Source organism: Zingiber officinale, chromosome 9B (assembly GCF_018446385.1).
Source record: "Zingiber officinale cultivar Zhangliang chromosome 9B, Zo_v1.1, whole genome shotgun sequence".
In the NCBI taxonomy this organism is placed as follows: Eukaryota; Viridiplantae; Streptophyta; class Magnoliopsida; order Zingiberales; family Zingiberaceae; genus Zingiber; species Zingiber officinale.
The window spans coordinates 599935-617031 of NC_056003.1; the positions used below are offsets into that span (position 1 = coordinate 599935).

At 37.2% G+C, this 17097-nt stretch overlaps 1 protein-coding gene across 1 annotated transcript; it reads right to left on the minus strand.

Moving 5' to 3' along the window:
• Positions 1-2419: 2419 nt before the first annotated feature.
• Positions 2420-6731, minus strand: LOC122022254 (cysteine-rich receptor-like protein kinase 2). The gene is made up of 7 exons (XM_042580204.1): positions 5969-6731; positions 5471-5629; positions 4039-4166; positions 3628-3841; positions 3294-3525; positions 3010-3160; positions 2420-2869 (listed from the first exon to the last, which is right to left on the minus strand). The coding sequence occupies exons 1-7, from the start codon at positions 6723-6725 to the stop codon at positions 2540-2542; spliced, it is 1971 nt and encodes a 656-aa protein (XP_042436138.1). The 5' UTR covers positions 6726-6731; the 3' UTR covers positions 2420-2539.
• Positions 6732-17097: the final 10366 nt, after the last annotated feature.

Here is a 17097-nt window from a genome sequence, read left to right on the forward strand (position 1 = left end):
TTATTTTATTTTTAGGGTAGAGGTTTCATTCCCTAAATTTAGAGAATCATTATTCATCAAATCTAAATTTAGGGAATGGATAGGGTAACTGATGTAGAGAATTTTTAGTTAACTTATCCAAAATTTAGGGTAAAATCTTTGAATAGGGTAACTGATGTAGATACTCTTAAAGTAGAAGTTTAACCTTTTAGTTTTGATCAGCTATAATAAAATTCTATTATTAATTAATGAAGTGATGCAATAGAGTATTAAATAATAAAAAAAATTAAGAGAATTTTGTGGATAGTTTATAGTATTTTCATATTTGATAGCCTCTTTAAAATTTCAACATTTTAATAAAATTTTAAACAGTGTGCATATTTGATAGCCTGTTTACAAGATACATCTGGTAGATTCTCTAATTAATAGGACTTCATATTTTCTAATTTAACAAGATATTTTATAAATTTTTTTAAACTAGTTAATTTATGTTTTAAAACCTCCATACAAATTTTGTCATTTTGTCCTTAATTTGTAATTTAGACAAAAAGAGACTATTCAAACATAGAAAAGAAGTCTTACCATTCTACACTCTAGACGGTATAAGTTGGCTTGAATACTCCTACTTTTTCTTTAGTTAATTGATAGTTTAGATAATTAACACTTGATCGAGAAAAAAAACAAAGGACCATTCAAACTTAAAAAAGAAGTTGATTGTTTAGATTGACTTTGAATACACCAACTTTTTATTTGAAATTGTGAATAAATTTTATTCAAATCTCAAGTTAGGTTTCTTATTCTCCTATCAAAGTAGCTTGATCAAACTTGAAAGAAAAAAAAAAGATCATAATTCTACATTGTCTAAATTGACTCGGGGTCTAAACTGAGTGGAATACTCCTAATTTTCCTTCATTTAATTAATAATTTAGATAATTCACACGTAATGAAAAATAAGGGACCATTCAAACCCTAAACCCTAAAATTCTAAATCCTAAACCATTCGAATTAACTTGGAAAAGAAGTCGGTCATAATTTTATAAAAACTCTATATCCTACCCTCCCACATTGTCTGGATTGACTTGCAAGCAGTAGTCTTAGTCTTCCTTCATTTGAAATTATTTTATTCAAATTGTCAAATTATTTTTCTTATTCTCCTAATAAAGTATAACTACCTTTTGATGGTGTTCTCTTAAATAATTAAATTATCGTCATTTTTCCTTTGTTTCTAAAAATTGTTTGGAGCAAAGAAATTGTAGTCTAAAACATCATCGGAGTGGTCAGTTTAAACAACTGCTCTATAACTAGAAGACAATTACACAAGAATCGTGCCAATCCAATTCTCAGGCTCAAACACTTTATACAGACTAATGATCGTGCACACGCGTCGCATGTGTAATATAATACATTAAAATTATATTGACCCTTTATAATGAAATTATATTAATTAAAATATTTTAGTATTAAAATATTAAAGTAGAGTCATTAGGGTAAAGTACTTGAAAATCTGAATTATTTAAGTCTTTGAAAATCTGAATTGTTTGGATTTTTGAGTGTTACCCTTACGACTTCCCTATGAAAAAAATTAATTTAATTTAATATTATACTTATCTTAGTAAAAAAAACTAAGAAAAATATATTTTTTAACATTGTCGGTCTAAAATATTTATAGAAACTTCTTTAATCATAGTGTTGTCAATTCTAAGACGTGGGACTAAAGAGAACTATGTTTTTTTATATAAAACAACCAGAGAAAATTAATGATGAGAAAAATTTATAATAATATGTCGCAACTGAGTCTCGAACTCTAGATCTCTGATTGTTTGAGTCGATCCGCCTACACGTCTTGCTTTTACTGCTATATCGGGAGTTACTCTACATATTGCTTGACGTAAAACAGATAGTGGATTTGTTTCTGTCTTTTGTTGAATCTTTTTCATGGCTCGATAGAAAATTTGATAAGCCAATGATTTTTTTCCGTGTTTCAGAATACGGTTAACCAACATGTTAACTAATCGATTACGATAAATTGGATCGGATTTTGCAGTTTTTTCTTCTGCAGTACCTCGACGTGACATGGGCGTGAAAGAGGTTCAAGAATTAGTTTTCTTTTTATAAGGGCTAAAAACGAATTACTTATTTTGGCTTTTTGACCCCATATTGTAGGGTGGATCTCGAAAGATATGAAAGATCTCCCTCCGATTGTTTCGCTTGTGGAATTACTAATAAACCTTGGAATTATTTTTATTGTGAGTAGAAAAAAAGATATTAACTTAAATTTATTTTATGCTTCACTAAAGTTAGTTAGTAAAGGGGGGAGATTTTTAATAAAATAGTAAGATATGACTCGCATCATGGTGGCAAAAGACGAATATACTCACCCCAGCGCCCCCGCCAACCTGTCCCAAGGCCAACACAAAGGAGGTAAATCACGGACGACTACTAGTCTTTGGAATAATATCTCGGATTCGAACCCCAGACCTCATGATGACAACACCTCAAATACTTTATACAATGTGACTCGCACCATGGATCTTTATGAATGATATATTCGTTGTGAACATCAACGAGCAGAAAATTGAAACGTCGAGAAAGTTGCATGTGAAGCTGCAACTGGAGTCGAAGTTGAGCCAGCAGGGGATGAAGATGCTTCTCCATAAACCCTATTGCTGGCCTCTATGAAGGTAGGTCTTGTTGGATGAAGAGCATCATCAGTTTGGTTCACCAGCAGAACTACAATCTCTGACATGGTTGGCCTTGCAGCAACCGTAGACTGGGTGCAGAGAAGAGCAATCTTAATGATCCTTTTAACTTCTTCTGGTGTATAGTCACTAGGATCCAAGGTTTCATCCACCATCTCCAATAACAAGTCTCGTTCGTATAATTTCCAGGCCTGTTTCAGAACAGGAAATAGATGAAGGATCAAAGCACTGGCTGATCCTAGAACATTACTCCTATCGAATATTTGTCATAATAAAAGCAGATACAGAAACGAAACAAGTTTGATGTATCATAATAGTTAACTGTCATTACCCATTCAAGAAGATATTGAGTAACAGGTTGGAGTTTTATGTCGTTGCACTTCCGGCCGCTGATTATTTCAAGGACAACAATGCCATAGCTATATGTATCAACCTTTTCAGATAACTGCCCATGAATTGCATACTCAGGTGCTGTATATCCACTGCATGATACATGGCGAATTTTGAATCAGTAGATGTACACTTTCTTTGATGCATCATAAAAGAAACAATTACCAAGGAAAATGACTGTAGATGAATGGCACTAACAAAGAATTCCGAATAATGTTAACTCACAAAGTGCCAGCAAATATAGTGTTAACGTGACTCTTGTCCTCAGGGAGAAGTCGTGCCAGCCCAAAATCTGCAACCCTTGGCTGGAAATTGTTATCAAGAAGAATGTTGCTGCATTTTATATCCCGGTGTATGATACGAACAAGGAATTCTTGATGCAAGTAAGCAAGACCGCGAGCTACCCCAACAATTATATCAAATCTCTGCCTCCAGTTGAGGAACCCACGTTTATTGCCTTTCAAATGATTTTGAAACAATACTGAGGTTCATATTAAACAACAAAGCATACAATTCAAAGTAAAATGCAAGCTACTGTAAGTGAAAAATAAGGAGTTACCGAATATGAACTTGTCAAGGCTGCCATTTGCCATATACTCATAGACAAGAAGAAAATTGTCGCATTTGCTAGAATATCCAAGCAGATTAACTAAATTTCTATGATGAATATTTCTAATGAGCTTCACTTCGTTCTGAAAATCAGCCCTTGCTCTACTGGTTTGAGTAATTGTCAGCCGTTTTACAGCAACTGTTCTCCCATTTTTAAATTGACCCTGTCAAAATTATAATTGTCAATACATCTGCATTCATTCTGTGTTAGAATAAGTATAGTATGGATACGATTATATATACTAACTTTTTTTTAATATTTTCTGTTGATAAAAAAATGATCACATACTTCTCCCAAAAATTTCACTTGGAAATTATGATTCATCAAGAAAGCAACATCTTTAACAGTTGAGGACTTCACCTTGTATACATCCCCGAATCCTCCTTTTCCTACTTTATTTTTTTCACTGAAATTATTTGTAGCATTGTCTAGATCCTTGTAATGGAAATTTAGTGACCCTTGTAATGTGGATTCCCCCAATGTATCTCCTGCACAAAGATAAAACAAGAAACAATAAAGGCACTAGACCTAGTAAATGAATGTGAATCAACGTGAGAAACCCCTAAATCTGCTCCGGCAACAAAATGCTAATTAAAATAAACACAACAAATGGTCTTGAACAAACACAATGCTCAGCTTGAAAATAAGCATGTTTAATTGGAATGACAGAATCAATCTTAAACACCTCTTTATACTTCAATACTAAACAAGCAGAATATGAACCCAAGTAACCTCTGCATGTTGATGTTCAACGACAAAGCTAAGGAGGAGCTGATTCAAAATAGTGACACAAGATTGTACAAGCATTAAAAAAAAATAGTTCGGTGCACGAAACTTCTGCCAATAAGGGACTCGAAAAAAGATTGGACCACATTGAGTCTATTATACACAATCTTATTCTAAGCATTACAAAAGATTATTTTCGCGACTCAAATCCATGATTACTAGTTCACATTGCAGCAATTTTACCATTGCACCAAGGTTCCCCTTTATCCTACAATTATAACAAAAGTTGATTACGCTTATCCCAGATGTCCCTCACAGTCTGTCCCGGGTTATGTGAAGGGAGATAAATCACAGGATCAGCTTATAGCCGACCGCCAAATGACTAGGAGGTGGGAGGAGTTTTTTCTCCGAGAGCATGTTCCCGCCGAGAATTGTCTGCCCTATTATAATAAATCTATCACCTTTTAACCAACTAGGCACCCGTGGAGACCTCCCGACCCTTCATAGTACAAGCTAATAGAATGATGAAACATAAATATTATCTCAAACAAAGTTCTGTCAGCATCAATCATGCACCTATGGCTATCTAGATATTAGCATCGAAATCATAAAGAATTTAAATTGTTTGTGTCTTTGGAAAAGATAAGGAGATTGAGCTTCTGTGTTTCAAGGTAAAGAGCCATGAAGCAGGTTTACCCTATTAATGTTTGATAGTGGCTATAATGCACACTTCAAAAGCAAGCATTTGTCAATGACATAACTATGCCATAGAAAAATAATTGGTATGAAGTCATACTCGCTTTTAAGTTTGAATCAACACAGATGCGACTGCTTCACAACCTGACATGGCCGCCTTAACTGACTCTTCTAATGATAGCAGAAACTTGGTTGACTAACAAATTTGTGATGAAAATCGATATGTATATCTCAATTCCCGGCCGGCCTAATCAAACAAAATGATGATTTTTGAGCTTATTACTACCTACTAGGCACCTGGAGAAAGACCACAAGTCCAAACTTGATGGGAAATTAGCAGACCGATAAAAATAAGATGAGATTCATAAACCTTCAGAAGGATTTCGTTGATCTCTAGATCTTCTGATCCACAGAAGAGATATAGCCCCTAGAAGAAGCAACAGGCCGCCGACTCCTCCAGCAACTGCCCCAATTAGGGCTCCCTTCTTGCTCGATTTCGCTCTTCCATGTTCCATCGTCACATTCCGAGCTTAAATCGGAAAGAAAACATTGGCTCTTGAAAAGATTAACACAAACTAGTTGCCGAAGAAAGATCCGGCGAAATAATGACAACTGTGAGTTTAGCGACATATTTTTTATATATAAAAACATTGGCTATTTTATTTTATTTTATTTTATTTTGTAAGCGCATTTTGGAATTAAAAATCATTAAATTCGTATAAAAAATCGAGGAACTGAAACTCTCGATTCCAAGACAAATATTTTCGTAATTATTTTTATGTTTTTATAACATTAATTTCTATGTATATTTGAAATAAAAATGTGGTTCAGTTAATTGGTGAACGGGCCAATGGAGGAGACACAGCACCTGAATTCGTCAAGTAAGGCGACAGATCCACCGTTCGATTGGCCGGGAAGAAGGACACGTTGGAGTACCTCATGAAGCATCCGACGTCCAGAGCCCGCCCGTCGGAGCTCGGCAGACACAGCCCCACGTTGTAGAACGCCGTCTCCAGGCACTGCTCGCACGCTTCCTCGCTCACTGTCTCCACACACTGCGCCACCGCGAACACCCCCTCCCTCTCCGCCGCAGCGAAAAACGTCGGGGTTTTCGGCGTGGCGGCGTTCAAATCCTCTAACAGCTGCCGAACGGCTACGTGGAACCGGTTCATCGAGTTGCCGTAACCGCATGAGTTTATGTACTCCAGGCGGGTGTCCTGGTCGAAGAAGGGGGCGCTCTCGTAGCGGAGGAAGCACCCGTCGTAGATGATGCGGGCGCCATTGGCGGGGCCGCAATAGCGGCGGATATGGACGTCGGCGGCAGAGAAGCAAGTGAGGCAGTCGGCGGTGGATAGGTAGCCGCGGCACTGAAAGAGCGCGTAGAATTGAGGGTCGCTGTTCTGCGCGGTCGCGAAGTGAGAGTCGGAGCTGCTGGGAGCGGCAGAGGAGATGGTGGAGTGGAGGTGGGCGAAGGTGCGGTTGATAGTGGCGGCGAAGGCGGTGGTGTTGGTCACGTTGATTAAGCTGCAGGCGTTGAGGATGAGGTTGGTCTGAGGGTCAGCGGCGGTGATCCGACTCCATGGTAGAAGCGCCAGGAAGGCGAGCGCCGAAGCGAAGTAGGCCATGGTGCGGGGGCTGGGTACTGGATGTGAGCTTTTGGGATAAATTAAACAGAATGCAAGTCCACTTTCCGTTCCACGGGATGAAAACGTGGAATTTTCTATTACTGACCGAAATCCAATAACGGCGTTTAGTAATAAATATAGCATATTTAGTTTAGCAATATAACCAGGAAAATTGGCACAACCCATTTAAAATTCATTTTAAAGCCATAACGCCTTTTTTAATACGCAATAAATAAATCAAATCGTTTATAAACAAATTAAATATTTAATTTATAAAAAATTATTTATGTTGATGGTCAATTAAATAAATATATATATATATATATATATATATATATATATATATATATATATATATATATATATATATATATATATATATATATTTTGATCATGTCCGAAAGTCGAAGTGATGGATGTTGGGGACGTGGAGCTCCTGTTGTGGGCTCCGAGCTAGATGGACCTGTAACCACAGCATCGTCAGTGCCGAGCCGAGGAGGGGTTCCCCGGCGATGGCCCTCCGACGCTCAAATCAGTCACCGACGATGTGGGAGTAGAGAAGGAAGCGAATCGAAAGAAATAGAGTAACAGTAGCTACAGTAATCTTAGCATACCTCCGTCGAAGCTTGGGGCTCCTTATATAAGGCTCTGGAAGCATGTGTGCACGCTTCTCGAAGCTTCCCCTGAAAAGACATGTCAGGAAAGTGTCCGTGACACCATACCACAATGACCCGAGTATATCTCTGACATGACAGTGGAAGCTTCCGTCGTACGATCCTCTACCTGACCATGCCGCCAACCACGCCGTCTGTCGATGACACGAGTTCCCACGAGGATATCGGTTGATCCTCATTTTGTCTGTTAATGGGTCGAGCAGGATGACCGCTCAGCCAGCCCTTAGCCGTCCGGGTGGTCTGGCCCTTGGGCTAAGTGGAGTGGCCGTTCGGCCAACATTCCATTATCCGAGTTCCGTTGTTGTGCCGAACTATATCTGACTGTGACTGCTCGGCTGCGATCCTGTTTCACCGGTTCCGAGGTTCGATGTAAGCCCGAGCGAGTTGGCCGCTCGGCGTATGTCTCGTCGGCATATGGTTTTCTGAGCGCAAGAAGCTCGGTATGCGACCGAGATGTGGTAACCTCGGGTTGATATCGACATGGCTATCAAGCTTGGTGGCGTCGTCGACCGGCTTTACTTTCTTCTATACCAGATCACCGACCTGGAACGACCTCGGGATCACCCTCCGATTGTAGTTTTGCTTCATCCTCTGGCAGTAGGCCATCAATCGAACGGTGGCTTTAGCATGCGATTCATCTTCCAAGTCCAGCTTCAGCAGCCTCCGCTCGACGTTATCTTCATTGCCGGGTCGATATCAACCCGAGGTTACCATAGCTAAGTCGCATACTGAGCTTCCGACGCTTAGAAAATCATGTGCCGGCGAGGCATAAGCCGAGCGGCCAGCTCTCTCGGACTTACATCAAACCTCGGAACCGACGAAATAGGATCGCAACTGAGCAGTCACACTCAGATATAGCTCGGCACAACAACGAAGCTCGGACAGTGGAATGTTGGCCGAACGACCATTCCACTCGGCCCAAGGGCCAGACCACCCGTGTTGGCGCTATTCGGAATTCCGTTCTGTTTCCCCTATACAAAAATTTGTACAAGTACATAACTGTTCCTAGTAACTCATGTGCTTTTCAGAAGTTAAACTTGGATTACAAACGAAACTTAACATTATTAATCCAAGTTCAACCCATGTGTTCATCAGAAGTTAAACCATATTACAGAAGTTAATTAAATATCTATTTCAAGGATTGGCTTCCAGGTCGTTAGCGAGGCACTCGGCCTTCTTGGGTATGAGATCATCCACCACTTCCTAGTCAGAGTCTTTCAAAGAAATTGAATATTTAAACTCCTTATAGTAAACCCTAGGTTAAACTACAGAAACCTCAATCAAAGCACAAGATCGCTAGCATCTTGTGTTGGTACTTCAGGATCCATACAAAGGGAAAATAAACTAGTACACAGCGGAAACAATTAACTTGTTATACCTTTCTTTGTATCTTAAAGACCTCTTGATCTTCTGCTGTATTCCTCTCCTCCTCTTGGGCGTCGTGTGGGCGACGATCTACCAAGACGTAAAGACCACCCAAGTCATTATTTCTTCCAAGACTTTCGGCCATTAAGGGATTAAAGCTAGGAACACCACCTCTTGTTCTTCTTTCTTCCTTGCAACCCGCCGGCCACAAGATGGTTGAAGCCTCATGATGTCGCCGGCCTTAGGTGAGAAAACAAGGGGAGAATAAGAATATGAGGGGGACGACCACAAGGAGACTAGAAGAGGAATAGAAATTGTGTAGATGATTATTTCCTCTAAGGCACCATCTATCCTTTTTTAGAATCCTTGGTAATGGCTAAAAAGGAAAGATTTTAACAACAATTAAAATCTCTCTTTTAATTTTCCTATTGTGGATGACTACAAAAGAAAAGTTTTAAAATTAAAAATCCCTCTTTTAAACATTGCAGATGGCTATAAAAAGGAAAGATTTTAAAACTAAAACCTCTATTTTAAATCATGGTTACAAAAAAGAAAAGTTTTAACAAAAATAAAATCTCTCTTTTAAACCATTGTAGATGGCTATAAAAGAAAAGATTTTTTAAATTTAAAACTCTCTTTTAAAACCATGTGGATGGCTTCAAAAAAGGAAAGTTTTTAAAATTTAAAATCTCTCTTTTAAAACATTGTAGATGACTAAAAAAGAAATATTTAAAAAATTAAAAACCCACTTTAAACCCATCTTGACCGACCCCTTGCCTGGGCACCAAGCAAGGATGTGGTCGACCATAAGGATGACTTGGGTGGATGCGTGGCTTTATACATAGAGACTACAACAATGACCTAGAGGAAAAATTGGTTTTGGCCTCCTGATGAGCTTGAGCTTCCTGTGTTCGACCCGAACACCCAACTCAAGTTCATCAATAATAACTCATACTACTAAAGAGTTATTATTGAATTACCACACCAATCTCATATTACATTATGAGCCCCTTCTGTTAGAGTGCATACTAAAAGTCTAGCTTTTGTAAACAATTATTTTTGAAATATGAATCACATTGGTCAAATGTTTATATTTATGCTAAGTGTAGTTATCCGTTTAATTTATATTGTAGATAACATAGTGTGAGGAGACACACAAAAGTTCATGTTATCAGTTCCTTATAAATTATAAATAGTTGCTCACAACCAAGATGGAATGGGAGAAACCATTGGAGTGATTGTAATGTAATTAGGTATTAGTTTATCTTGACTAATAAATTACACTAGCACACTATGAGTGTATTAAGCAGAACCATTTGAGGTAGTTCCTTTTTTATACTGACTCTTTAAAAGAACAAGACCTTTGTTATTATGGAAGTATGTACTCTTAATCATGATATAATAATAAGCACGTATACTTAATATTTATTTCTTTAATTTATCAAAGGATGCAATTTAATTCGATAAATCAATAGGCCCGATAAGTTGGGAAATGATATTATTTATATGGTGTGTTGTTGATTATAGAATGAAACTGTGTCCTAGTAATCTAGGTTAATGATGTCCCCTTGAAGAGCTCATAAGGATTGTCCTATAAACCCTGCAGGTGGAATTAGTCCAACATGACAATAAGGTTGAGTGGTACTACTCTTGGAGCTAGATATTAATTAAGTGAGTTGTCAGTAACTCATTTAATTAGTGGGCATTTGATATCTTAAACACGGGAAGACTAACACACTCATAATAAGAAAAAGCCCAAAATATAATTTGGGATTGGTGCGGTAATTCAATGATAGCTCTTTAGTGGTATGAGTTATTATTGATGAACTTGAGTTGAGTGTTCGGGGCGAACACGGGAAGCTCAAGTTCATCGGGAGACCATAACCAATTCCTCCTCTCGGTCCCTATTATAGCCTCTTATATAAAGCCTTATATCCACCCAAAGCCTAGTCTCAGTCCCTATCGTAGCCCAAAATGAAGAATGAAGTAGAGAAAAAGAAGCAGTGGCGTAACTGTAGCTACAGTATTGATATACCTCCGCCGAAATCTTAGGGGTCCTTATATAAGGCTCCTAGGAGGTGCATACATGCTTCTCGAGGTGCGCACGCCTCTCAAAACATACCTGCAAATGATGTGTCAGAAAAGCGTGTCTGACGCCCTACATTAACAACCCGAGCATATCCCTGACGTGACAGTGGAAGCTTCCACCGTACGATTCTCTGTCTGACCATATCGCCAACCATGTTGCCTGCCGATGACACTAGCCCCTAGGAAGATATCACCAACTGCCCCTTTTTGTCTTTTATTGGGTCGGACGGGAGAGTCACTCGGCCGTCTGGGTGATGCAACGGCCAAGCCGATCATCCGCTCGGCTAATGAGCTGCTGTCCGACTCCACCAAATCGAGCAAGGGACCCTGCCTGTCGAGTCGAGGCTGCGTCCACTGTCTATCCGAGCGGGGTGGTCGCTCGGCCTTTGTCTCCACATGCTGAGTTTTACGAGCGTTGGAAGCTCGATATCTGACCAAGCTGTCGAAATGTCGAACCGATTACTCTTCCTGCCGACCGGGAGGGTAATTCGGCCAATCGGATACCAGCCTAGGACGTTGACCACTTTGACCTCCTACCGAGCGGGCCCCCCTTCTAATCACCAGATTGTTGGTTGGTCCTAGGAGGATCGTACCGGTTCCACTGTACAAAAATTTTGTACAAGTATCGAACATTTTCCTAAACAACCTATTGTGTTCTTTAGAAGTTAAATTAGGAATCGCAAATGGAACTTAACATTATTGATTCCAAATTTAACTTATCTGTTCTTAATGGTTTAGACTTGGATCGCAAGCGGAACTTAACACTATTGATCCAAATCAACCTATGTTATAAATTTAATTAAATATTAATTTCTAAAATTGACTTCCAGGACTGCATGGCGAGGCACATGATCTTCTTGGGTATGGGAGCATCCACCACCGCCTAGACAAAGCCTTTTAAGGAAAACTAATATTTAATTTCCTTATATAACTCTAGGTTTAACCAAAAAGAACAATCGAATCACAAATTCGAAAAACAAAGAAAAACACAAACTCGAATTACAATTCGAAAAACTAGAATCTAATGCCTCTTGTGTTTGGAATTCATACAAAAGAAAAACTAGTATGATGCGGGAAATAATTACTAGTTATACCTTCCTTTGTATACAACAACCTCTTGATCTTCTACCGTATTCATCTTCTTATCCCAGACATTGTGTGGGCAACGATCTACCAAGATGAGAACCACCCAAAGCCTTCTTCTCCTTGCAAGGTTCGACCACCACAAGTACTCCAAGAATAGATGAGGTTCGGCCACCACCATCAAGCTCCAAAGGGATGCTTCATTTCTCTCCTTCTTCTCCAAGCTAGAACCCGATCATCTTCAAGCTCCAAGAGATGATGAGGTTCGGCCAATGAAGAAGAAAGAAAAGGAAGAGGGAAAAGCAATAGGGTCGGCCACCACCAAGGAGGAAAAGAGAGGAAGAAATAGAATAGAGTTGTTACCCATGAAGGCACCTCTACCCCCTCTTTTATAATTCTTGGTCTTGACAAATAAGGAAATTTAAATAAAAAACTTTCTTAATTCCTTTGCCATGAAAAATAAAATTTATTTAATTAAAAAAATAATTTCCTTTTCATTATTAACATGGCCGACCACCTATAAGCTCCAAACAAGGAAAGTTTAATTCACATAAGAATTAAAACTTCCTAATTTGTTTCCGGAAATTTATAAAAAATTTCTCTAATAATTTTTTCCTTTATGGTGGGTTATAAAAGGAAATTTTATAAATTAAAATCTTTCTTTTAAACATGTGGATGATTTCCAAAAAGAAAAGTTTTCTCTAAAATTAAAATCTCCTTTCAATCTACAAATAAGGAAAGATATCAAATCTTTTGTAGAAACTTATAAAAGAAAATATTTAATTTTAAAACTCTCTTTTAAAATCATGAACATGGTTACAAAAAAGGAAAGTTTTATCAAAATTAAAATCTTCCTATCAATCTACAAATAAGGAAAGATATTAAATCTTTTCTTAATCCTTTGTAGAAAGCTATAAAAGGAAAGATTTAAATTTTAAACTCTCTTTTAAAATCATGAACATGGTTACAAAAAAAGAAAGTTTTATCAAAATTAAAATCTTCCTATCAATCTACAAATAAGGAAAGATATCAAATCTTTTCTTAATCCTTTGTAGAAAGCTATAAAGGGAAAGATTTAAATTTTAAACTCTGAATCCACATAAGAAAAATTTTAAAAAAATAAAATCCTTTTAATTAATTATGGCCGACCACACCAAGCTTGGACTCAAGCTAGGGCCGGCCACCTCACACCTTGGTTTGGCCGACCCTAGCTTGGGCTCCAAGCTAAGCTTGGCCGGCCGCCTTAAGGTGGGTAAGAAGGTGGGTATGGTGGGTATAAATCTCTATATACAAGAGGTTACGATAGGGACTGAAAGGAGGAATTGATTTTGGTCTGATGAAATTAAGCTTCCTGTGTTCACCCTGAATACTCAACTTAATTTCATCAATAATAATTCATACCACTAAAGAATTATTATTGAACTACCGCACCAATCCCAAATTACGTTTTGGACTCCTTCTTATTATGAGTGTGTTAGTCTCCCTGTGTTTAAGATGTCGAATGTCTACTAATTAAATGAGTTACTGACAACTCACTTAATTAATATCTTAGTCTAAGAGTAGTACCACTCAACCTCATCGTCATGTCGGACTAAGTCCACCTGTAGGGTTTAACATGACAATCCTTATGAGCTCCTCTTGGGGGCATTCTCAACCTAGATTACTAGGACACAGTTTCCTTCTATAATCAACAACACACACTATAAGTAATATCATTTCCCAACTTATCGGGCTTATTGATTTATCGAGCTAAATCTCACCCATTGGTAAGTCAAAGAAATAAATACTAAATATATATGTTTGTTATTATATTAGGATTAAGAGCAAACACTTCCATAATAACTAAGGTCTTGTTCTTTTATTAAATCAGTATAAAAAGAACTTACCTTAAATGATCCTACTTAATACACTTGGAGTGTATTTAGTGTAATTTATTAGTCAAGATAAATTAATACCTATTTATACTACGACTATTCCAATGGTTTGTTCCTTTTCATCTTAGTCGTGAGCTACTGTTTATAATTTACAAAGAATCGATAACACAATCTTCTGTGTGTGACATCACACACCATGTTATCTATAATATAAATTAATTGAACAACTACACTTAGCAGTAAATGTAGATAATTTGATCAATGTTTATGAATAATTTATAAAGAGAATTTTATGGATAATTTATCTACAACATAGAGAGAACAACTACACTTATCTACAATATAAAGAGAATTTTATGGATACTTTATAATAAAAAATTCTGATATTTGATAGTCTCTTTAAAATTTTAACATTTCAATAAAATTTCAAAGAGCATCGTTATTTGATAACTTGTTCTCTAATTAAAAGCAACTTCTTGTTTTCTAATTTAATAAGATATTTTATATTTTTCTAAACAAGCTTAATTGATGTTTTAAAACTTCCATGTAAAATTTGTCATTTCTTCTTGTTGATAATTTAAACAATTTATGTTTTTAATTGATAAAAATAAAAGGCTATTCAGATTTGAAGAAGAAGTCGACCCTCCTAACTCTACAAAATTTTTACATTTATCCTTTTATATTATTTAAATTAACTTGTCATTGTCAAAATTGTCTGGTCTATTCCTAATCTATTTTATTTTAAATTGATTTGTCGTTGTCTAGATTGATTTACCAAATCTTCATCTATTTTATTGTAAACTTGTCATTGTCTAGATTGACTTCAGTATTCTTAATCTACTTTATTTTATCCATACGGTTTAAATTGACTTGTCATAGTTTAGATTGGCTTGAATACTCTTAATCTAATTGATAATTTAAATAATTCACATTTGATCTAGAAAATAATAAGAGAGTGGTCCTAAAGGACGTTAAAATTTCGTTCTGTTTAAATTTGTTTGTAAAAAAAAATTGTATAAAAATAAAATTTTTTCTAGCAACCTGTATGTTCGATCAAACATGTTTTTGATTTATCAAGCAAGTTCTTAAATGATCAAATCACACCTTAATCGAAGAACAAGATCGCTGGCCTCTTGTATTGGTATTCCAAAAATGATACAAAGAAAACTCGACTAATTACGCAGCGGAATTAAAGAACTAGTTGTACCTTTTCTTTGTAGCTAAAGACCTCTTGATTTTCTACCGTATTCCTCTCCTCTTCTTGGACGTCGTATGGGCGACGATCTACCAAGACAACACCACCATCTTTCTCTTCTCGGTTTCCAAACCGCCGGCTACAAAAGGAGGCTCTAGGATGGGGCATCTTCTCTTCTTCTTCCTCTTCTTCAACTTCTTCCTCTTCTCCAAACCACCGGCCACCAAGTGATCTAGCAAGGAGGGGTGCCGACCCTAGCAAGGAGGGGCACCGACCCTCAAGGATGAGGGGAGGGGCATCGGCCCTAACTTAGGAAGAATGGTGCCGGCCCTTTGTGGAGGTGAAGATGGCGTCGGCCACCAAGGAGGAAGAGGGGAGGTGAGGGGCGCCGACCACAAGGAGAAGGATGTGTGCCGCCGGCCCTAGGAGGAGAGAAGAGAATTATGGAATTAGAAAATTAGGTTTTAGGAGTCACCACCTACTCCTTTTATAGGCTTGCCGTCGATTACAAAGAAAGAAAAATAACAGAATTCTGTTTAGAAAAAGTCTCTCTTTCTATAACCGAATTCTATTTAGAAAAAATCTCTTTTTCTATAACCAAGTTAAACCGAACTAAGTTAAACCAAACCAAATTAAGTTAAATCAAACCAAGTTAAGTTAAATCAAACCCAGTTAAACCAAATCAAGTTATGGATGGGTGGATGCGAGATTTTATATAGAGGTTACAATAGGGACATAGAGGAGGAATTGGTTTAGGCCTCCTGATGGGCTTGGGCTTCCTGTGTTCGGTCCGAACACCCAACCCAAGTCCATCAATAATAACTCATACCACTAAAGGGTTATTATTGAACTACCGCGCCAATCTCATATTACAATATGGACTCCTTCTTATCATGAGTGCGTTAATCTCCTTGTGTTTAAGATATCGTATGTCCGTTAATTAATTGAGTTATTAACAATTCAATTAATTAATATCTGATTCCAAGAGTAGTATCACTCAACTTTATTATCATGTCAGACTAAGTCCACCTGCAGGGTTTACATGATAATTGTTATGAACTCCACAAAGGGACATCATCAACATAAATAATTAGGACACAGATTTCTTCTATAATCAGCAACATACCATATAAATAATATTATCTCCCAACTCATCGGGCCTATTGATTTAACGAATAAATCTCACCTATTAATAAGTTAAAGGAATAAATACTAAGTATACGTATTTGTTATTATATAGGGATTAAGAGGGTGCACATCCATAATAACAGAGGTTATGTTCTTTTATATAGTTAGTACAAATCAAACAACCTCAGACGGTCCTACTCAATACACACATAGTGTACTAGTGTAATTTTATAGTCAAGATAAACTAATATCAAATTACACTACAACCGTTCCAATAGTTTGTCCCAACCCATCTTAGTTGTGAGCTAGTATTTATAATTTATAAGGAATCGATAACATAATCTTCTGTGTGGCACCACACACCATGTTATCTACAATATAAATTAAATTGACAACTACATTGACATATATATAAATATAAAATACAAACATTTGACCAAAGTGATTCTCATTTCAAAATATTTCAAAACAGATGTTCATACAAAAGCTAGGCTTATAGTATACATCCCAACATGTCCAACTTAGAAAAGCAATCGATCATAATTTTACAACAATTATATATTTTACCATTTTACATAGTCTAAATTAACTTTTTATGTAGTCTATTATGCATGATAAGTATAGGTCGTGCCCTTGAGTCGATCAATATAGAGTCTGAGTTATATAAGATTACAAAATCTAAATTGTAGACTCTTTATTTGAGAGTCTGAGTTACATAAGACTGCAGAATCCGAGTTGTAGACTCCCGATTTCCCGAGTGCACTCTTGACTGGAGAGTCTGAGTTGCAGAAGATTGTAGAGTTTGAGTTGCAGACTCCCGACTTTCCAAATGCAGACTCGTGGCTTTCCGAGTGCAGACTCCCGACTCCTGAGTGCAGACTCCTAACTCTTGAGAGCAAACTCCCAACTAGAGAGTCCGAGTTGCAGAAAAAAATATGTTGTTAGGTCCCTTGGCGATCGGCTAG

Excerpts from the sequence above, each read along its gene's own strand:
- LOC122022254 (XM_042580204.1), bottom strand. The coding sequence starts at position 6,725 with ATGGCCTACTTCGCTTCGGCGCTCGCCTTCCTGGCGCTTCTACCATGG. Across the intron at positions 3,842-4,038 it reads GATTCGGGGATGTATACAAG|GGTCAATTTAAAAATGGGAG; the intron begins GTGAAGTCCTCA and ends TAATTTTGACAG. Across the intron at positions 3,526-3,627 it reads CCTTGACAAGTTCATATTCG|GCAATAAACGTGGGTTCCTC; the intron begins GTAACTCCTTAT and ends ATCATTTGAAAG.